The sequence below is a fragment of the Cheilinus undulatus genome, linkage group 19 (assembly GCF_018320785.1).
Source record: "Cheilinus undulatus linkage group 19, ASM1832078v1, whole genome shotgun sequence".
NCBI classification, from domain to species: domain Eukaryota; kingdom Metazoa; phylum Chordata; class Actinopteri; order Labriformes; family Labridae; genus Cheilinus; species Cheilinus undulatus.
Window position 1 is genome coordinate 20,616,501 of NC_054883.1, and position 24,338 is coordinate 20,640,838.

The 24,338-nt window shown below is 38.2% G+C and overlaps 1 protein-coding gene across 1 annotated transcript in view; it reads right to left on the reverse strand.

The window, feature by feature from the left end:
* Positions 1–24,338, reverse strand: part of ofcc1 (orofacial cleft 1 candidate 1) — a 198,188-nt gene that overhangs the window by 16,424 nt on the left and 157,426 nt on the right. The window contains exons 22-23 of the mRNA XM_041814710.1: positions 23,987–24,184; positions 12,189–12,327 (exon numbers count right to left, since the gene is read on the reverse strand). Of these exons, the coding sequence (XP_041670644.1) occupies positions 12,189–12,327; positions 23,987–24,184 (337 nt within the window). The remainder of the gene's footprint in view (positions 1–12,188; positions 12,328–23,986; positions 24,185–24,338) is intronic.

The following is a 24,338-nucleotide window of genomic DNA, read 5'->3' on the forward strand; positions in this document are numbered from 1 at the left end:
CTCCTGTTCCTATGCTTATAATTAATGATTAATTGATCAACAGATGTGTCTCCAGCTTTGCTTTAAATCCCCTATATTTATGTGTTTTTCTTATTATTTGTACCAAGGAGATGGCACAAATTCAAACTTAAGCAAGTTGATGGTAAGAAGAGAAGGTAAGGCATTATGGATGCATGCTCAGATAGACCGATGACTGCAGAGAGGAAGAAGAGTGGATGGAAAAAGAAAGTGTTTAATATGGAAGAATGATGGAAGCTGATGGGGAGGGAGGGATGAGGAGTGAGAGAAAGAGGCCACAGAGGAAAAAATGAAAAGATGGCAGGCCTCAACAACAGGCCCGTCTGTATTGATTAGTGTGTGTAATAAAGAAAGCAAGACACTTGGCCCCTGAGAGGACATGGTTCACTTGGTGTCTGCTTTAACAAGAAGTGTGTGTTTGAGATCTAAAGCCCCTAAAAATGCCGATGTGTGCATTTTACACTAAAAAATGCCGATGGGTGTCTCCAGAAATGCATAAATGAAAGTTTGTGTGTATGTGAGCTCCTGTGCATGTTTATTTGTAGCCCATGTACAGTGCATGCATGTGTGTGATTGTGCACGCTGCAGGCTGAACCCCCAGTGCTCTGTGCATGCAAACACCTCACACATACAACAGGACCCAGCTCATGGAAAAATCAATATGCTGGTGATAGAAATATGCTAGAATGTTCTCTAGGTGAGAGATTGATCTGAGCTCCGTAGAGGCTCTGTCAAAAACCAAATAATGGTTAGAGGCCGGCGACCTCCACATCTCCACAGAAAACAATAATTATAACCACACCAAGTATGGCTGCACTAAGCATAAGGCCACAGTCAATGGAGGCTAAATGCTAACACTGTAAAGGTGGTGGCTCAGCATCAGGGAACAGGAGCTTTCATCAATAATAAGGAGCACGATACACAGTATCTGTCAGGATAGGAGCTTTGAAGGAGCTGTTCACTGAAATCACATCTGACACACTGAATAAACTGTTTCACGTATGCATGGCATAGGATATATTTCACATCCACCAAAAATGCAACCACATTTCCAAAAAGTTGGGACACTAAATAAAATGCAGAATGCATTGATTTACAAAATTCATAAACCCATATTTTATTCATGATAAAAAAAAACCCACATCAGATGTTAAAACTGAGACATTTTACCATTTCATGAAAATTATTCCCTCATTTGAATTTGATGACATCTCAAAAAGTAGGAACAGGGTCATATTTACCATTGTGTAGCATCTCCTCTTCTTTTAACAACAGTCTGTAAACCTGATTTTTAAAGAGGAATGTTGTCCCATTCTTGTCTGATGTAGGATTCTAGCTGCTCAATAGTCTTGGCTCTTTTTTGCTGGGTTTTTGTTTCATGATACGCCAAATGTTTTCTAATTGTGAAAGGTCTGGAATGCACGCAGGCCAGTTCAGCACCAGCACTCTTCTACTGTGAAGCCATGCTGTTGTGACAGATGTGGTTTAGCATTGTCTTGCTGAATGCAAGGCCTTCCCTGATAGAGACATTGTCTGGATGGGAGTTAATGTTTCTCTAAAACCTCTATTTACTTTTCAGCATTGATAGTGCCTTTCCAGATCTATAAGCTGGCCACACCACAGACACTAATGTAACCCCATACCATCAGAGATGCATGCTTTTCAACTGTGCACTGATAACAAGCTGGATGGCTGAAGAACTGATTAGATTTTGGGAGTGATCCGGATCATCGTCTGGATCCAGGATTTTTTAAAGGATTCTTTACTATTGGAAGATAGGGCTAATGGCGGAGGTCTGCAATGTCCCTTAAAAGCCTTTGCCCCTCTCCCTTGCGCAGAGGTTTCTCCACATTCTCTGAAACTTTTGATGATAATATGAATTTAATTGTTTTCAGTTTACATTAAAGAACATTTTTCTGAAATTGTTCCACAATTTTCAGATGCATTTTTCACTGATTGGTGAACCTCTGCCCATCTTTACATCTGAGAGACTCTGCCTCCCTATTTTTTTTTCCTTTTTTTTTCTATTGAATAAAATATGGGTTTATATCATTTGCAAATAATTCCATACTGTTTTAATTACATTTTACAATTCGCCCCAAGTTTTTTGGAATTGAGGTTGTAAGATTTGCACTAGTTACACTTCCAGTAAAACCACCCCAGTCCGTCTTGATTCATTTCTGCACTGAAAGTGCAGCAGTGATGCACTTTGCAGAGATATATAACCACCAGGCAGCAGTTCTAGGGTTAGCATTTAAGCTAACTTGTATTGAATGAAGACCTCTGAGAAGCAATACACCTCTTATGTTTATTGATGACTGTGATTCAGATGACAATGATTTAGGAAATAACCCTGCAACATGATGATCCTGCACACCACGTCTTACTGCATAATAAATATTCAGTCAATTTGCATGCCTGCTTCAGTGGTTGTAGTGTGAACCACTAGTTTTAGTCTCCAGAGTCCACATAAAGGTGTATGAACAAACCACACAACACTGTTCCGGTTCAAAAGACTGCTTTCTTCTGAGGAAGCACATTGGCTTTAAAGCAGAAAACCCTAAATACGTCCAGAGTATTAGGCCATTATTGGTGTACGGCTCTGCCCTGGCAGTTGCAGTGAAACAGGCTGTCTGTGTGGAAGGCGACCAGGCACGTACGCTGATAAAGAGAGACGGCCAGGCTGAAGCACCACGTTGGCATAAGGACGTTTAATTGCTTCACGCTGCATGAAACAAACCGTCCATCCTCCTGATCAGGCACAGCTTAATAAAAATGAAGTCTCTCACTTATATATTGTCATTTTATTCATTATTACTACGGGGGGGCAAAAGGTCCTCATGACAAAAATGTTCCCAGGCTGAGTTTATTATAAGCTAAAACGTCCGGGAAAAATTTTGGATAAACCCAAAGGAAAGTAATCAAAAAAATAATATAAATTGGTATTTTTCCTCCCAAGGCTGGATTGGCCAGCAGAACATCCTGATATTACCTCTCCAGCCTATCATCTTCAGCACCACTTTTTGAGTGATGAGTCTCCTACAGGAACCAACAGCTGTATGTGCAAATCATGCATATAAATCAATTACCGGGGCCCTATGTACTTTAAATGCACCCATTAATTAAGCAATGTCAGACACAATGAACCATGAAGTTCATTACATTTTTAGCATTCAAACTCAGGATTATTTGAAGAGTGCATGAGAGAGAGAGAGGGAGACGGGTTTACCTAATGATTAGCCCCATGGCTCAATGTCGGGGAGATGCCAGCGGAGATTTCTGGAAAGCTGTTGCAAAGGGAGAAGACAGAACGGCGGCAAGCTGTCTCAGCAATCTATGAAAGGGCTGATCAAAAGGAAACATCTAGAGAGGGAGCAGCACTGGTTAGGCTTACTTTTGAACTCTCAACTTAAAATGTCTCACAAAGCAATCCATACAAGGGCCGGCATTCTTAAAAGTTTGGGCTTTTTTTGCTTTTATTAAGACAGGAAAGTGGATAGAGTCATAGATAGAGAAACATGGGAAAGACAGAGAATGGGGAATGACAGGCAGGAAAGGAGCCACTTATACTTCCAAATTGTGTGCAAAATATTTCCTCAAATGCCCACACATGATCAAAAAACTCTCAGTGCAAGAATAAAAAACTACATAAACAAGGTTTTTCCTCAGGAGCAGCACTATGCAGGTGTTCTATGTACGAATATTTGCATTTCCATGACCTCCTTGTTGCTTCGTGCCGGGCTGTAGTTTGGTTCAAGTCGCTGTGAGATGACAGCAGAGGTTGGGGGGAGTGCAGAGAATACGCTGGGCCCAGCTGCCTGGCATTAAGCAATGACCTCTGCATAATGAAAGATGGCGACAACATTTCCCACTCATTACAAGGTTCCACACTGTGACAAGATTTGCATATTCATATATTTTTTTCTCCCCCCTCCACCTCCTCTCCCCTCTTTTCACCGCAAATTATATTTTTCCTGTGAGCAGGACATCTGCCTCGCTGACACTGCTCTGGAAGAGGAGAAATAAATAAATATGTGTGCAGAGAGGCACATGATCTATCCAGATGCCACAGAAATATGGCACGATGTTGACATCTCCGCACACCCCGACCGTGTGGGTTTTCCGCGGTTTAAGCACCAGGAAATCATGTTCAGGGTCAGTGGAGAAGAATACAGCTCGGGCAGAAAAACCTGACAGAGGTCTGGAATTTAAACCTGTTTTGCATATTATTGCTCTGAAACAGTGACATAAATGCCACCGCAACACTGGTGTTGCAGGTTATGCATAGTCAGAGTGACTAAAATACATGGTGCACAGGAGAGGAGGGGAAATCAGTTCCTGCAGTCATTATTAAAGCCTTTTCATCTTAGCCACAAGGAGTTTTGTTTTATTAAATTTTCCAACCATTGTTTGGTATTTAAAGGATGGCATAAATATATGTAGACAATTCACAAGTCTAAAAAAATCATTTTTGGTAGATACATATTAGTCATATATTTGAAAATTCTACGGTGGCCCTGAAGGTCAACCACAATGAAATTTCACTTTATAAAAAAAAAAAGAAAAAAAACATGAACCACAAAAGCACATCATTGAATAAAAAAATAATTTATTGAAATGCAAAACTTTTATGAGATGAAAAATACTGAATTAACAGAAACTTTGAACACAACAAAAACTTTACAGTAGTGCCAAAATACTTTTGGAAAATACAAAAACATCTAATAAAACTAACAAATATTAAACAGATTTCTTCTAAAATTGAGAAAAATATATTAAATAAATGCTTAAAAAATTCTGTGAAAGGTTTAAGAAATTAACCCATAATAATAAGAAACAAAAAGGAAATAATTTAGAAAAATATATTTTTCAAACTGAATGAAACACTTAGACCAAGGTTGTCCAATGATTACAGGTATAAATCCTCAGAATTTCTGTAGTTAACAACAATTAACTATGGAAAAAAGGAACTTGTCATGGATTGAAAAGGAAATAAGGGAGTATTAAAAAGGTAAATGTTTGCTAACCCAAATTTAGGTTTGACTTGTCCACTGAGCTGTCTGTGAGTTTTTTATTTATTTATTAATTTTTTTTTAAAGTAAAATGAGACATTAAGGAGCAGAAGACTTATTTCACATCCCTGTGGTGAGACACTGCAGTGACTTAAACCAAAAAAGGATGACAAAGCATGCATTCAATGCAATTAAATAAAGATGATGTAATTATGGACCACATCACATCACAATCAATGCGTTCATACCGACAGCCCTGACTAACACATTTATTGAAACACAAACATTTTATGGTAAAGAAAGTATCAAATAGAGCGCAAATCATGTACGACACATTAAAACAGTTCACTGAATGAGAAAACAAGCAAACCAATTAATTAATTAATTAACAAATAGGAACACTGAGTTAAAGGCAACAAAATGTGAAATAAAAAAAAAGATAAAACGCAAAAACATTTCAGATGGGTAGATCCTTTATTAATACTAAGGAAAATTCAAGGTATCGAGGGGCTTACAGACACAACATGAGACATCTCTCACATTTAAACCCCATCCAAAATGAACTAAAACACAAACTTGTACCCAAAAGTGAAAACCTTGACAATTAAAATAAAATTCAAATTATATAAAAACTGATAGCATTGTTATATTATAACAAAAATACGTTATAACATGTGCAAGAACAAAATCTGCAAAAGTTAGTGTTAGTGTTTTAGTCAGTATTTTAATGAGGAAAAAAAAATATTAATTGAATATGTACCAGCTCTTATAGTATTTTTCCAGTATATGTAAGACCATGTGCATTGATAATATGGTTGCAAGATGTGCAAAGGGTGCAAGAATGCTGACTAGACATGATCTGAGTGTAAAACATGCAAAGATGTGGACAGATTTACATGAGGTAAGATCACTAAGATATCCGATAGGTGCAAGTGTTCATATGAAATGAGGCATTTTACCGTCGAGAGCCGTTTTTATGAAAAACAAGTAAATGAGACATTATTTTGTTAAATGCATTGCATGAGACATAAATATTTTATGGAATGCAGAAAGATCCTAAGAATCCCAAAAACATCTTGAGAAAGAAGAAAACTTTCATTGAAGTGCAGAGACATTTCAGGACACGGCCATACAAAGTGTGTGAGAAGGTCAAGACTTTCAAAAATTCTTGGAAGGTGATCGGACGAATGTTCTGTGTGTCACATTCATTACAGGCCAATCAGAGCATTAGGACAAAATGAGGTAGCAGCTCCAGTATTAAGCTGAGCTCTACAGGCCGGCGCTGCCATAGTTTATGAACAGGAGAGCTTGTAGGTGGATAGAATTCATGCTGAGGCCACTTAGGAGACATGTAAAACATCCTCTGTGCTATTTAAAGCTTTCAGTGCTGTTCTTTGCTCTTTATTTCATACAAATATGTGGTTCAGTCCTGATAAAACTGCTGTTATGCTATAGCTACATCCGAGCTAAACGGTACACCAGAGGGAGTCATTGCTATTGGCTTCTAGTACATCTAAACCACACCTGTAGCTACCACCTTGTTTTCCTCTAATAAAGCTGATTGGTCAGAACCTTTATTGGGTCTGGTACAAACGTAGATTGGAGCTCTGCAATTTGGCTAATTATAGACATGGTGCCAAGCCTCTTTCTCACAAGGATAAGCAAAAACTTTAGCTAACTTTAGCAAGAAATGTTTTGTCTTTCACAAATTTTAAACCAATATTTCGCGTTTAATATATATATATATATATATATATATAAATATATATATATATATATATATTTTTTTTGCAATTGACATTCAGGGCCACCGTAGAATTCTCATCAACTATATGTATGCTGATTAAAGTTGACTATACTGTCATCCTCTCCTGATAGATGGTATGCTCCTCTCTGATCAAAAAATGTTCGAGCAACAAGCGCTTGAAGAAGAAGAAATAATGACATTTCAACATCAAACAGCTGCTCCAAATGAATCTGGCTAAATAAAAATTACAGTCATTTATGCAGAGACAGTAAATACAAAAAGTTCTCCAACAGAAACTCTCTGCCTGAAAAAACAATCAGGAAAGGTTTGAAATGAGCAAAAAACAAAGCAGCAAAAGTGGGGATTTGAATCCCTTTTATTTAGTTGGGTAACTTTAATTCAAATGAATCAGGCTGAGCTCGACCCGCCAACCGTGCCCGGAGAGACGCCAATCTCAACGTGCAGCATAACGATCACCGCAGCACTTCTGAATGCAAACTGTTTTATGTGAACACCTCAAGCTGAGGGCTACATAAATATAGAATTAGACAAAGTGTTATTTTTTTCTTTTTATGTTTTATTTTCTTGCTCTCCAGCAACATCCCCAGGTTGGCTTGGCTCGAAGCAGATGCAGGCTCGCACTTCAAAAAGTTGCAGCTCCCTTATGATAGCTCTGCAAAAAGGTTTTCTTTTAACTTAAATCAGCAAATGTGTGCAGCACAGACCTAGCGGCGTGTTTCTCTCCCCTAGAAATAATTGCTCCCAGGGATCAATTTAAAATTTAAATCATGGTGAAATGGTGTTTGTCATTAACAATCAAATATTTGAACCATTGAAATACCCCTGCCCTCTCAGTTTCTGCACCCTTTGCACCCAGTTGGAAACTGTTGCAGAGGGCATTGTTTTGATGATGATGAAACAGAGAGCTGGAGAGGCATCACACTGGAGAAAAGGCAGGAAGAGGAACAAAAGCTGTTCGTCAGAAATGATACATTTATACAGAGCTATCAGTTTGTGGAATCGTTGCATAATGCAGTGTGAATGTCTGCAGCTTACCTGCCCTTATTTGTAGGCCACCATTAAAAGTAAATAGAAAAAGTAGAAAAAAAAAAGAAAGAGAGGAAGAATGAGAGAAACAGAGTGAGAGAGGTGCTTGCTGTCATCTCTGAGAGGCAGCATCTCTGCTTCATGTTCATTAGGGCGCTGATTGAATTGGGAGGTGTAGCTCTGTCACTGTTAATGGAGTGATTTCTAATTGGAGCACATTAGCTCAAAAGGCTCTGGCTAGCATCAAAGGCAGACAGAAGAACAGGATGCAACTAAACAAATTTTGCTAGTACTTAAGATCATGGCCGCCTCTCTCTTTACAGAGAATACACACAGTCTGAAGGGTCTCTTCATCTGTGGGAGAGCTCTTGTATGCACAGGGGTTTTATATCTACTCATTAGGCTGCTGTCTTTAGCAGACATTTTACAAAGGTCACAGCAGTCCCCACACAAAAACTTTACATGGGTATCAATCTCTGGTAAATTAATAATTATTATTTACTTTAAAAAAAAGGAAAATCTGATATCATTTGATACATAACATACTTTAACAAAATGAAAACATAATTTAAGACATTTTTGCAAACGTAAAAATAAAAACTTAATTATCTCATTGACATAAGTGGGCAGACCCTTTACAAAACACTTAAAATTTGGTGTGTGTGCCTCCCATTTTCCATTAATCTACATATCAGAAGCTGGGTTTCCATTAAAGTTTGTCACAAAATAAAAGCGATATTTCTAAAATTTTGACTAAGTACAACTGTGCTTTGAATGTGTTTCCATTGAAAGGAGTTTTGGGCATGAGCCTCGCAATGTGTATAATTCTCAACTTGAGTGACTCCGCTGCAAGAAGCTGGAGGTTCAAAACCTGTGGCATGTTGGTACAGTTATGATTATATCTACAGCTCTTGCCTTGATAATTTTAAACAAATGATAAAGGCAATGGATGATAGTTCAGAGGCAATGTCCGTATGTACGTAAAAGCCACATATAAGGGTGTAAGTATGATGTTAAGAAAAGTCTCGTCTCCTCTTCTGTCCACATGTACCGCGTCATGTTGTCTGTGAACTGATCATGTGACACCATACGTCCTTTGATGTGTAAATGCAGAAACGTTTTTATTGCACTTTTGTGATACATTTTTATATCGAAGCCTCCTCATGAGAGCTAAAAGTTTTAAGCGATATTGGAGAGGTTTCTCGAAATTCAGGTGTTTGCATTACCAGTTTCTTAATGTGCTATTTAGATTTTGGCATTTCTAAGGGTAATGGAAACGTCGCCAGAGAAAAAACAAGTCATGAGGTCTAAGGAACTGCCTGCAGAGCTCAGAAAAAAAATTCTGTTGCACTAATGGTTCCCAAGAGCACAATAGCCTCCATAATTGTCAAATGGAAAAAGCCTCTAACAACCATGAATCCTCCAAGAGCTGGTCATCGGGCCAAACGGGGCAATGGAGGAAGAAGGACCTTAGTAAGAGAGGTGACCAAGAACCCAATGGTCACTCTGACTGAGCTCTAGAGATCCTGTGTGGAGATGGGACAAAATTTCCAGAAGGACAACCATCACTGCAGCCCTCCACTGTTCAGGGCTTTATGGCAGCGTGGCTAGACTGAAAAATCTCCTCAATGCAACACATGGAAAAAATAATCCAGACAAAAAGCAAATCCCAAATGATGAAAATGCACTAAAATGGAAGTTACAATTCTATTTTAGTGTGAATTCTCAGTCTAGCAAATCTTAATGCTGACGTGTAAAAAAATAAACATTGTATACTCTCATCTCAGCACTCAATTATCGGTCAGAGTGCTGTTAGATTTTACTCTTAGCCAAGAACAATATCAATATTGTCTTAAAGAAAAAACAGAATAAAGACCGTTTTAAGAACATTTTTGTTTTCCTTTGTCATCACAGTTGGTCAATCATGATGTAAACTTTCTTTAAATTAGATGAAAACTAAACACCTTAAGTGTTTTTAGGAGAAAAAATATAAAAGTTGTAAAAATGTTATTGAGATAATGATAAAGTAATTCAAGCTAAAACATACAATAATACCTCCATAAAAGTTTTGTATTCATCACATATTTAAGGAACTTAATTTCATTTATATATAAATTTATATTTTTGAATACTTTTTATAAGTATTTATATTTTAACATGGGAGTTCTATCTTTTGGTGGTAGCACCATACATTTAGTATGCTTGGGGGGTCTCCCCTTTTGGTCAGGGAAAGCTTTGCTAATGATCCATTAAAATATTCAAAATATTGCTGCCTGTTTACCTAATGTATAATGGAATTTTAAAATGGATGTAGTATTGTGCAAATTAATATCAAATAGAGTGAGATAAATCTGAAAGACTTAATAGACTTTTTTCATATATCTCTTGTTATTGGGACTTTTACACTGAAGGTCTCTGTCCCCGCCTAATCTCTGACAATCATAAACCAAGGTGTTATGTGTGTGTATGAGTGAGAGAGAATGTGTTGTACTGTGTGTGTCCATATGCACTGTGCACAAAGCCCCCGGGCCACCACTGTGATGGTTTAAACATGGAGGTGAGGAGCAACTTCAAGGCCAAAGTAAGGCGTGTTCCCGGTAATGACGAGCCTGAATGGCCGCTCTCTCCATCCAACAGGACCGAGAAGTTGATCCATAACGGCGGCCCATAAAGGAGAATCATCATCAATGAAAATGACAGGTTATTAAGATCCGATTTTAGGGGAGGCTATGGCTTTAGTATGATAGGTTAGCTATCTATAAAACCTTTAAAGCCCAGCCCTCAATGACACGAGTCCTGATTCCCATCTCCCTGCGCCCTGTGCCAGAGACACATGCTAATAAGCTCACAACCTTTAATTAAGCAATATGTGTAAGTAGGCAGCCATTATGGCCTGATTTGTGAGCCACTTCATTACACTGAGCACCGGCTAGCAGACACATATTCAATACAAATCAAGCTGGCCTGAATATTATCCTGCTTAATGTGAGGCCAATATTGATATTTTATCACTCGGGTTCTGATTAGCGACTTTGAGCATCTTCATTTTTCATCGTGTTGAAGCAGCGCTGGAAACTGGACCAACCAAAACTGCATTCATTAGAAGTGAAGCTGAACATTCTTTATTAGGTTATGAACAACCAATCAGGTCACAGATATTTGATTGTTTACTCAGCAAGGGATGCTCAAATAACACATTTGACATTCCTGATGTTGCTACATGTGATTAAGTAGAATCCCCCTTCCATAAGGTGCCTTTAGTAGTTTTTTCAAAGAATAAATTAGCACATAAGAAGGACTTCACAAATGTACAACACATGAATTTCCCTGCTTATAAATAGCTATTGATAATCACCAATGGAATCAATAAAACAACATTTATGAGTTGGTGGTACAATGATAATATATATCTACAAGATATTTTCAAATATTCTGTTTCACAGCAATACGAGGAGAAATGATTAAAAGGGTGTATTATAACTACTGCATAGTTTAACATAAAGACTGTCAAACAGTTAGTGACTCACATCGATGTCAAACAGTCTCTTCCTTTGCTCTGATGTCATCGGTGAAGGTCCTGCAGTGCAAAGCTGGAGCCACACCCACTTTCTCCCACCGGCTCAACACGATTGCTCCCTGAGGGAAAGAAACACTCCATGATGCTGAGTGCATGTCACTATTTATTTATTTACTCAACCATTTATTTAACCAGGAGGAAAAACTCATTGAGTTTAAAAACCCACTTTTCATGAGTGTCCAGGCCAAGATAGGCAGTAAATTAAGAGAGGAACAGATGAATAATGGTATGTGGGCCACATAGTGGCGCAGGGATTAGTGCTGCTCACATCAAGAGGGTTGCTAGTTTGCTTCCTGTTTAGGGCAATATGTATTTAATTTAACAAATACAGTTTATGTGAAAGATTAACTTGAGTTTACATTCAGTAATCAAATTAACATTTAACCTTTATGTGCAAGTTTGCATAACTCTAATTCAACTTATTATGACCCAAGTTACTCAATTATTTTAAGCTCTCTCAACACTGTTTTATGCTTTACTTTAAGGAAGTATTTCACCTTCACCAAATGTAATGAAAATACATGGAAAACGTACGTGTAATTTGATTACTTAAAGTCCAGGTTTTTGGCATAATTATTATTTTTTAGTGTATTCGCTCAATTTTGTAGATATGATTATATGATGTAAAAATTCACAACAATTCACACAGGCTCACCAAAATTGGACAATAGTAGATTGGAAAAATGTCACCTGGTCAGTACGTGAGATACGCACCCAAACACAGGGAGAATAAATGATAAATTATTTTATTGCATAATAAAATCTAAAAACAAAAGGTAACACTCACTCCCAAATAGCTTCTTCCGTTTATGCAGCTTTTGTGGAGCACTCGCTCGTTCCTTGTCCTCTGTCTTATCGGCACTGCTCTGACCCTGAAAGGGCGCCATCCTGGTTTCACTGTCCAGCCCATCCACATCCCCGATCACCTTCAGAGAGACCAAAACAAATGAGAGTCATCTAGAAAAAAAAAAAAGTTAATCCTAAATGTTATAGGAAAGCCCAGAGCTGCATGTATCAAGCATCTTAAAGTGCAGGATGAACTTGGATGACAGTGACTGAGATTGGCAGGAGAACCGTTATCCTGGAGGCCTGTGAGCAGTGTTGTCATGCACAGTCTCTACCTCTGTCCTGGTGCTTGGAGTGAACTTGGAGAAGAAACAGAAATGGAGACTTTCTAGACACACTACCTCTCGTCCCAGAGGGGGAACAGCTCGCACATCCGGGTTGGCCTACTTATGTACAGTGGTGGAAAATACAACTGGAATTTGCTGTGATGAAAAATGAGATACACAGTAAAATCTTAAGTGTTAAGTCAACTCCCTGTTAAATTTAACACTTTTAACTCTCCTCCAGTTTATATAATTCTCACTGGTTCTGAGATTAAATTTACACATTATCGAAAAGTTAATATTTTAACGGTCTCATATAGGTAGGGAGTTTATTTATTACACATTATAGTGTATGTTTAACACAACAATGTGTTAATTTAAGTATTTATATCATTTTTAATTGACATACTGAAGGCTGGGGTGACCTAATGGACAATGGCATGGACAAAGTAGTGGACAAACTCTAGAGCAGGGCCTGCTCTCCTCCTTAAGCAAGCTTTAGATTTGTGTTCCATACAGCAGGCACAAGTTCTCACAAAGACAAAGATAACTGAGACCAATCACAGAAAGGGGAAATGTGATTTGGTCAGTCTTACCCTTATTTGAAAATATTCTCTAGTTGAATGACTTTACTCAGGCCCAGTGTAAGTCTTTAGAGGTCACACCAATCGCAGAGCCAGAAGTACAGCATTATCCTGCCTAGCAACAGCAAAGACATAAAATTCTGATAGGATGAATGACTATTCCCTTTCTTTTACCTCTTTACACAAACTAAAAAGTCCTCTTTCAAGATTTTATTTCTCAAAAACAGTTTTAAAATGATAATAATAAAATAATAAATAATAAATTATGAATTTATAAAAGGAAAATGGAATGCTTTTTCTAATTTATTGAGGGGGGAATTAAATACACTCCGTTCACAAAAGTATTTGGCCACACCTGTTAATTATTGAATTCAGGTGTTTCGATTAGACAACTCTAAGTGATATTATTAGAAAGTGGAAGCATTTAGGAACAACAGCCATGAAGCGGAAGACCTCATAAAACCCCACAAGAGCACGTGTTCCATGGAGTGACAGATTGCTCTTCTCTGTTTGGCAGTCAGAAAGTGACTGCTGAACAGTGCAGCGTTCAGCAGTCAGATGGGCAAGTCTGGGTTTGGTGGATGCTGGGAGAACGTTACCTGCCTGTCTAGATTATGCCAACTATGAAGTTTAGTGGAGGCAACAGTTTGGAGAAGGCCCTTTTCTATTCCACCGTGAAGGACTGTAAAGACATTGTTTTGTGAGTTTGGTTTGGGAGAATTTAACTTTCCTTCACAGAGCCCTGACCTCAAACCCATGGTGCACCTTGGGATAAACTGGAACAGAGATTGTGAGCCAGGCCTTATTGGCCTTCATAATGCTCCACAGAGACACAGTAACAGTGGTCAAATAGTTTTGTCCATATCATGTATGTCTCAACTTGTTCTGTTTCCAGATACTTTTTAACAAAGCATTAGGTATTGTTTTTATCCTTCTTTTGTATATTTATTTGCTATGCCTGTCTTCTACTGTGCAATAATGATTACTCTTCTTTAAAAAGTTCAAAATAAAGCCCTTTCCCTACTACATCTGTGAGCCTGTTAACTGCAATTTTCATAATATATTAGCATGAAGCTAACAACCTCAGTACATTCCTGTCCATCTCCTATAACCTTTGAATTTCGCTGAATAAATGCCAGCCACTTTCAATGAGTAATTTTCCTTGAAATGCCCATCCCTACTATTAACCAGAAATTGAACGCATTTAAAGGTTTGCTTAAAATAACCTCTGCATTCTTTCCACATGTCTCCAGCTCTATATTTCACAACAAAAGCATCAAGCAGTCATGTCAAAATGGAGGGCTGGCACTTTTCTAAAGTTGCAAATTACACAGATAGAGCAGCAATTGAGGCAACTTGAAAAATGTGCCATAGAGTGCCTCTTTATCTAAAACTAGTATAAACTTGCCAGATAATTACATGCGGTGTACTTTGGAGAAGTCCTCCTGCTAAGCAGATATGGCTGCCAGGGAGGCATTAATCTCCTCATGCAACATACAGTACGTAGCCAAGGACATTCCCCCCTCTCTCTCTCTCTTCTTTTTTGTGTCTCCTGCACACACATGCAGTGTGCAGAGCACACTCACTTCCTGTATAAATCATATTCATATTTCTGAGGGCTGCCGATGACCTCACGGCAAATGAAGCGTGGGTCCTCAGCTCCGCAGCGGCAATCAAACGTGCGGCAGAGTAATTACAAAAGAGGGGTAGGAGGGAGAATTGATGCGGTTTGTCAATTAATGTTGCTGGGAGGTGTTTTTTTCCAAAGGTTAACTTCTTCATATTCTTCGCATGCTAAATTAGGTCAATATTGGTCCGGAGAGGAGTCGCCGTCATGTGCAGACGGACGGATGGACGGACGGCTGAGTCATGAAAGGAGAAGACGACATGGCATTGTTAAGGGGAGATTTAATGACATATCATAACGATGAGGCGCTCCTCTATTTCTCATATTTATCATCTCTTTGTTTCTTGAAGCAATTATAAACATCTTTTGGTCTAAAAATCACCAACTGATCATGTCAGTGCATTATAGCGCTCACTGTTTCCTGCTGATGTTACTATACCATTTAAACCTTACTCGGAGAATAAAACTGCATACCTTTTGTTTCTACAAATGCTTTAGCACATCCCCTGAAAAAAAGGGAGGAAAAAAAAAGAAGCAGAGCTGAAATTGCAGAGAAAAGTGTTTTTATTTAGACAAGTCGCTGGAGATGCTCATCATCAGCGTTTTTTCCGAGCCATAAATAATTTGCGCGGAGAGGTAATATTCAAGCTGGCAGAGCCTTAGTTGTGCATCTTTAATGGAAGTTTTACAGAAGCTGAGCCAGTTCTTGCATATGCTGCAGCCTCCCATATGGAGGCATGGAGACAAAAGGAGCACAGTTGGCTTGTCCTATCTTTTATAAGTCCATCGACACTTAAATGCTAGCCCCAGAGAAAAAGCGACACAGGGGGACATAAACCCACTGTGGTTTTAGGAGGGAAGATAATGACTTTGCCTGCATTAATTTCTTCATCAGCCATCTTGTTTCTTCAGACAGAGTGGTTATGAGGCCTTCTCTGAAGGTCCTAGGTTATAGAGATGCATTTCTCTGCATAATTTCGGCCTTAACAGTTGTTGTCAGCAGTGCTTTTTGTGAGTCGGCAGCTGGGGAACATCTGTTTATAGGTAATGAGTGTTTGAAAAGCTACACCTCACTTTACCTTTAATGTCTTTTATTGGAGCTCACTGATGGCAATGTAGCTTTAACTTTTTGTGTTGTTGTGCTTCGGCTAGAAGATTCTCTCAGCATGGTCAATATTACCGACACCTGCCTTGGGCAACATGCTGAATGGGAGCATATGATGGATCATTAATATTAACTTTCTTTAAACAGAATTCAATATGCGAGTCAATAAAGACTTCATTATCGTTATATTTTTTACTGCACTCACACAACTTCAACGATGCAACACAGACAGAAAAAAAGGGAAGTTTCAGTCAACATAGCCGGCTCAATAATGGCTGAATAAACACGAGAAATATTTAGTTTCTCATGACTCTCGCTCAGACTCAAACAGGACACACCTCAGCGTTCCGTTCCTTCCAAACACTGTCTATAGCTCAGGGCACTTCTTCCAGGACTTGCTTTTTAAGGTGTTCGTTTAGACAAATTTTGGGTGTAAATTTGTGGATATTATGCAAAGCTGCTTCCCCCCGGAGCTGTGGTCATGTTAGTCTAAGGGAGGAGCCGCTCCTCCGGGGCATTGGCGTCCAGGACACTGCCTGGGAAAACAGAGCTCTTTAAAGGAAATGAGCCATCCGTCAATATTTCCTCAGTAAATGGAAACAGACTTCTTAAGTAGCAGGATTAGTCTCTTTAACTAAGTGGGACAGAGAATTGAGTTTGGTTGTTATGCAGGCGAATGATGTTTGTCTTATCGCTGTCATCCTTCCATTATCTGCTCATTTTATTCAAAACTAATAAAAGAAGCAACAAATATTTATGATTATCAGTGTTAATAAGAGGAAGAGGAGTAAAAGAGTATTAGCTAAAAGTTTCCATCCATGCATTTTCTAAATGTTTGTGTGATTTTAAATGAAAAGTCCTACATGGACTACTCTATCAAATAGTCCATGTAGTCTTGACTATTGGATAGAATCCACGGTCTGGATCTGCCCTCTTTGTGTCCTGAGATAACTTTGATTATGAAATGGTGGAATGTAAACAAACATTGATTGAAATTATTTTTTTCAAACTGTTTGCCATATTTTCAAAAAGAAATTTTTGATTGTTTTTGAATGAAGGTACAGTTTTTAAAGAGTTTTTATAAATAATCAGCATTCGTGCAAAAAATGTTGTCAAGGAATTTCCTGTCACTGCCGAAACACTGAAAGTCTGAGTCCATGGACTTCAACTGATCTTAGCCGCACCCCATAAAATTTGCCTCTGTAACCCATTGTTGCCGCTTTTAAACTGCTTTTTCATCATTTTCCTGCCAATTTGGGATGCTTATTAGCCTTTTCCAATCCATTTTTGCTGCACGTTTTTCCACATTTGACCCATTTTTGCCCCCATCCCCATTGCTACCACTTTTTGACCACTTTTCACCATTTTTGCCCATTTCTGACCGATTTAACCTCTCTCAACCCATTATTGATAGTTGCATTCCATTTATTCACCCATTTTTGCCACTTTGAACCTATTTTGCCCACCTTTTTAATTTTTCCTTACTACTTAATTCACAATTTTCTGCACTTTTTTTTTTTTTTTTGCCACTTTTTCCCATTTTTTCTACGTTTAGCCTCTTGGGCCATCTATTCTGCAACTTTTTGCCATTCCTTTTTACCACATTTATTTTTGTTTTTATTTATTTAATGTTTATTTATATAGGTTTATTCATATAGCTAATTTGCAATGTCCATCTCTAACTGGCCTTTTGAAATTCATAAAATTCCCAAGAACACACAGTCACAACATAAAAAATGACAAATTCATACAAAACAAGCACTGCATTGCAAAGACAAAACACAGAATACATAAAATACACGATCACACAATGGCATAGTTGATCCATTTCTACCTCTGTACCCATTGCTGCTCCTTTTAACCGCTTTTAACTTTTTTTTGCCAATTTCGACCCTTTTTATCTTTTCTCAGCCAATTTTTGTTGTTTGTATGCCATTTTTGCTTTTTTGAACCAATTTTTGTCACTCTGTAATTCCTTTTCATCACTGTTTCCACCTGTTTTTCCACCAATTTTTTCCTCTTTAAATCTTTTCTATCTGTGTTGTTACCCTCCTTCTCACTACTATAGTCAACATTTTTCACTTTTTTTGCCACTTTTAACCAATTTTTTGTATTTTTTTTAACCAATTTGTTCTGCTTTTACCTTTTTTCATGACTTCAGCCAAGTGTTCGTCTACTTTTTGCTATTTTTTGCCCATTGTTGCCTCTGTTACCCATTGTCATCATTTTCACCTATTTTTACTTTTTTTTTTTTTTTTTTACCACTGTCTAACAACTTTTCACCATTATTCCAACTTTTTTAAAACTTTTTTTTACTTTGCCTTTTTAAGTTGCAAAGCAGATGGATCTGCCAGTTTCAGTATTTCACACTTGCGAATCCATCTTGCAAAGCTCCCGTTTGAACTGTTGGGCCTGGTTAGAAAGTGACAGGACCAATCAGCAACAAGGGGCAGTACTTTTGGGCATGGTGGAGTCGAGACGTATGCAAGCAGCAACAAGAAGCCGATACGGTTATGGCAGAAGAGATTAGTGTGGATGCTGCTAAAAGGCCAGTTTTATCAGAACTTGACATTTCTTCATTAAAAGAAGAACAGAGAACAGCATTGAGTTGTTTTCTATTCAAAAACAACAAAAGTCATGAACTGACATGTCTACAGTTGCCATGGTTCGCGTTATGCTGTTCTATGTGGAGTTTATTCCTCTGTAGCGGCTACGATGTCACGTGTTTTGTTGCTCTGATTGGCCCATAAAGATGTGACAGACAGACAGTTCATCCAGTCACCCTCCGAGTTTTTTTCAAAGGCTCTGCCCTTTCACCAAACACTGTCTATCAGTGGTTTTCCAGATGGATGTCTGAAACAAATCCATCTGGCGTGTCAGGTTATTTTTAAGTAATTTCTACTGCTCGTATTTTATTTTTGCTTCTTTGAACCCATGTTTGTCACTCTGTTACCACTTTATTTTTCCAACATTTTTGTCCCTTTTTGCCCATTTTCACTTTTTATTTTTGAATCTTTTTGCAATTTTAATTATTTTTCCCTTAATTTTTTTCAGTGTCACCTACTTTACTCTTGACATTTGTGCACATTTATGGCTCAGCTATGAAAACCAACATTTTTTCTCCAAAAGGTTGGGCCCCAGAAAATTCTCCCCTTTAGCCCCTCTATGGACAGCTTTGACTGTAGAGATTATATTGTATGTTTGTGTGTGTGTGTGTGTGTGTTCTGTGCCAAATGTTTTTGTTTTTTTTTTCAGTCTGTGAGATTTCAGCTGTATCTACTTCTATAGTTGGGTCGGTTTTGAAAAAAATAATGATGCCTGCTGCAAACGGCCGGGCCTTTTCTTCAACCCAGTCTTTCACTGTCTATCTCAGAGATCTACAACTTCCTCATCATTTCCACTTGACTCAGTTCTCGCAAAAGAAAGTCTACAACCACATACCACAGCACATTCAGCTCCAAGTAAAACAAATAACATTACTTTTATTGCTCAAAAGGATTCATGTGACATAATATTTGTCTTGTAACAGAGCAGTGTAACCACATCACCATAAAACATGCTTTTATTGGTATAAGTGAATAAAGTAATAAGCTTGTACAGGAAAACCCATAAAATTGCTTCAAAATGTCATAAATCTACAAAGATAGTGGGAGCTTCTTTGCATTACTGTGGTCACTGCATCTCAAAGAAGAAGCTCGTTTCTATTTCATTCTGTATTTTTTATCTATTTAATTTTAAGGAGTGTCTCTACAGCTCTTATTTCTCTCTGAGGAGCTGTCACCTTCCATCTGAAGGCCAGTTTGTACACAGCACCCTGTCGCAGTGTGTGTATCGCTGCCAGAATTATATAAAGCACTAATAAAATCAGCTCAAGTGTTCTTCCGAGTGCTGGAGATGCCCTTTGGTGATTCCTGGATCGTGCTCTATACATAAAACCAGTCTATATATTCAGGGGAGGATTAGTTTTGAATATGTAAAGTGCGGGTCCCTGCTGCGAGGCGAAGGGGAATGGCATCGCGCTCTCTCAGCGATGTGGTGTTATCGCTCCCCACTACCAGCGGGTGAAAGAGGACGCTATCGGCATCTTTTGCTACTGGAGGTCCCCGCCTGTTAAGTTGCAAGGAACAGACAGCAACACCCAAGGGACACAGAGAGTGTGAGAAAAGAGAGCAACAGAGAGATAGCGTATGCTCGTTTCCCAAGGACAGTTACTGATATCTTTCACTTAAGGTTGCTTCCATGAAACTTGCAAAGAATGGAGTCAGCACAGAAGAACTGATTTGGCATAGCAGAGATAGGGGGTAAGATGAGACAGTATTCACTTGTGCTGTCCTCAAGGTCAGGAAAAATGAGACAGAAGTAGAATGAGAACACGAACCTTAATGTCAGGATCTCTATCAAATGACATAATCAGCATGAATCTATAACAAAGCCGTCTTAAAATATGACCTCCAAAAAAGGTGGCCCAACTTGCCCCAAGTAAAGGGTAGATCGGAGGCTTACCTTTTTACCAACCTAGTCATTAATGACTTTGTATCTCATAATTTCAACTTCTTATCTCATAATTTTAACTTCTTATCTCATAATTATGACTTTTAACCTCATAATTTTAACTTTATATCTCAGAATTTTGACTTTTTTTTCTCATAAATAACTTTTTATCTCACAATTCTGTTTTTTAATCTCATAATTCTGACTTTATATCTCATAAATGACTTTTTTATATCAAAAATGACTATGTATCTCACATTTTTGACTTTTTATCTCATAATTATGACTTTTTATCTCATAATGTTAACTTTATATCTCTGATTTTTGACTTTTTATCTCATAAATAATATTTTACCTCATAATTTTGGCTTTTTATCACATAATTTTGACTTTTTATCTCATGATTATAACTTTTTATCTCATAAATGACTTTGTATCTCATAGTGTTTGACTTTTTATGTCATAATTATGACCTTTTACTCTCAATATTTTGACATTTTATCTCAGAATTATGACTTAGGATTCTTTTTTTTTATTGCTTAACTTCCACATTTTTCTTTTTTAAGGGACTTTCATAGAAAAAAATTCTCATGACAGTGTAAAAACTTTTTGGCAATATTTGAGAGGTTTTACAAAATTCAGGTGTTTCCATTACCAGTTTTTTATTGCACGATTTAGATTTTGCATATTTCTAAGGATAATGGAAAGTAGCTATAATCTTACATCCTTGCAGCACATACATTCTGACAGTCCAGGTTGTCCTGAAAAAAAAAAAAAAAGTCTGTATTTTGATTGTACTTGAAAATGTTGAGATTCTGCATTCCATTAAAAAAAAGAAAGAAAGAAAACAGTTGAACCAAATATAGTCTTGGAGTAAAAAATCAAACCTTGTGGAGTAATAAGTCAAGTAACAATCTGTGCGGGCCACAGTTTCTCTGTTATTTGTTTCAATCAAACTCATTGCTACAGGTTTATGAAATCAAGCATCTAGTCATGCAGTCTCCATTTGCAAACATTTGTGATACACAATGAGGCTCGTTCTGAAGAGCTCAGTGACAACAAGCGTGGTACTGTGATGGATGCCACCTTTGCAATAAGACGGTTGTAATTTCATCCCTGATAGATTTTCCACAGTCAGCTGAAAGTGAAATTATGAGGAAGTGGATGCATTTAGGAACAACAGCATATCAAATCACAGAGTGGGTACAACAGCTGCTAAGGTGTACAGTGCATAGAAGTCGTCAATGCTCTGCTGATTCCATAGCTGGAGAGTTCTGAACTTCCACTGGCATTAATGTAAAAACATAAACAATGAAGCAGGAGCTTCATGAATGGGTTTCTATGGCTGAGCAACTGCATGCTAGGCTCCCACCACCAAGTCCAATTCCAAGTGTTGGATGAAGTGGTGTACACAGACGCTGGGCTGTGGAGTAGTGTAGTGACAAATCATGCTTTTCTGATGGCTGTTAGATGGGCAATCTGGGTTATATTGTACTTCCTGAATTCATTGTTACATGATAAAACCTGTGCACCGTTGCCAAAATACAAGTGATCATCTTACCCCACTCATCCCTATGAGGAATTCTGATCTTTTATTCACAGCCAGGTTTGTGTGTCAGGCTTAATGTTGTAAATGTGTGTCAGCAACTAAATTTGTGTGTTTATGCAAAGAAGGAGCATTGTTGGTCTTTATGTATTCCATTACATTTTTGTTTTTTCCCTGTGAGTCTTGATATGTGAGTGTTTGTCTGTGCTGTTTGGCTATGAACAATCCCCCCAGATGTCTCATCTGCTATGCACAGGTCTAGAGGCTACACGCACACAGACAGTGCGACACCAGTAATAAATATACCATGCTGTGTGTTTACTCACATAAGCTCGCCATCACTCAAATTATGACGGAGAACCATTAGAACGCAAAAGAGCCTCAGAGCTAATTGTTAGCGCACATACCCCCCCTCCCTAATGCTGCTGACATTCAAACTTCAAAATATTAATTTTGTCAGGACGATCCAGGTCGCTCTCGGGCGACTGACAGAATGATTGAGGAAAGGAACGACTTCTCGCTTCTGCAGCAGTTGTCACAAAGCTCTACTTTTAATTAGGCAGCAATCTGTGAATCAGTCTGTTTGTGACCTGCCTGTCTTCAGGAGCAGAGGCTCAATCAAAGTTGAAAAAAATTAATGTGGGTTAATGTTAGAGAATCAAGGCTGCTTGTTTTTTCTGTCAAAGTTGCACTTTAGGTCCTATCATTCGCCAAGCACAAACTACTTTGGTCTTTCCTTTTTTTCACCTGACGCAGATGTCATTGTTACACTGTGCATTCAGGCTGTTTAAATAGAAAATGAACTTGTGCCCCTGTTTGGCCATGCAGGCGCAAACCTGCTACAGCTCAAACCTAAAGAGCTACTAATTCTTGAGACCACTTTTCAGATGAAAACCTACATACGTATGTGAGTATTTAGTAGGGATGTAATGGTTCATTGAAGTTAGAGATGTTCCGATACCATGTTTTCTTTCCTAATACAATTCTGGTACCAAGGTGTCGGGTATCTAGTAATGATCCAATACCAGTGAGAACTTTCTGGACTGATTATGCGGACTAGCAAATTATTTTAGACCAATAGACTCAGAACATGGCTCAACAAATAGAATCGTAATTACCGCATCTCTGTGACCCTAAAGTTGTTTTCCTGCTGATTATTGAGTTTTACTGCTAAATATTAAAATAACAATAATACAAAGTGCTGCATCACTGGCTCTCTCTCTCTCCATTATACTATTAGGGCAGCATCACGTGATTATGGAAGAGCCTGCAACTGGCTGACAGACCCTCACAAAGGGAAAATAATATGGCGGTTAGCATTCGAGTTAGCATATAGGCTAGAGGTAATAAATGACTGTATTTTAATTAAAATGGATAAAAAAAGATGTTCAATATTGAATTACTGGCGTGGATTTAATCATTAAAGTCCCCAAAAGTCACCCAAGTTCCACGCTCACTGAAGATGCTGCTGCAAGGGATTCAAAGGCATCAATAGCGTCAATGGGAGGGCACAACGGCTAACTTCAAGAGGAAAAACAAGTAAGAGGCAACGATTTATGGTTCAAAAGTTATTTAACTTTTGATCAACTGCGTCACTAAATGACTTGTAGGACAGCACTGGTCTGGAAGGCATTTAAGTGATCAGTGGGTCCTTTGATGCTTCTTCGGTGCTCTAAAAAAGGTAGCTTGTACATGCAGTGATTTCCCGCAGCTAAGAAGAATTTATTTTCATTTTCTAGTGCTAACATTTAGCATGGCTAAATGAAGAAAAATATAAAGCTAATCCAAACAGTATCTGATCGGTGCAAAAACGTGGACTGGCTGATACCAATGCCTGCATTTTAAGCAGTATTTCCAATACTGGTATCGGAATCAAACAATCCTAATAGAAGTCATGGTTTGGTTTGTGCCTCAGTTTTGGTAACCTTGTAAAGCCGATGGATTGGCCAGACTCTATTCCTGTCATCAGGATAATCCATCTTGCAAAGCTTCAATCTAAATGGTTCAAACATATTCGTCATGTGACTGGTAGGTTTTCAGAATGTTGCTTAGCAGTTAGCATAAAGTACTATCAAGTACAGTATGAAACATTTTTGATGCAAAGCACAATATGTTTATCTCACCTCAATTACAGCACCATCCGGTTGCCTGAGAAAGTGTCTGTACTTCTGTTTCCTCCCACTCAGGTACAGGGTGTAGATCGCCACATGGGTGCTAGTTTCTCCCTCTGGTTGGAGCACACCCTCTCTTGGGGTGTCACCAGGAGGTGCCGAGCCTTGTGATGAGTCTTCCACTGTCCAGATATAATCATAAACTGCAACCTAAACAAGAAAACACATGGAGAGGGAAAACATGTTTAGATGATTGCTTCAATTCTTACCAGTTTCTTGATTTGTGAACCAAATGGGTGTGGAGATGTTGACTTTTAGATTTATTATTTGCCCCCTCTTGCAGACCACTACTGTGAGATGTTTC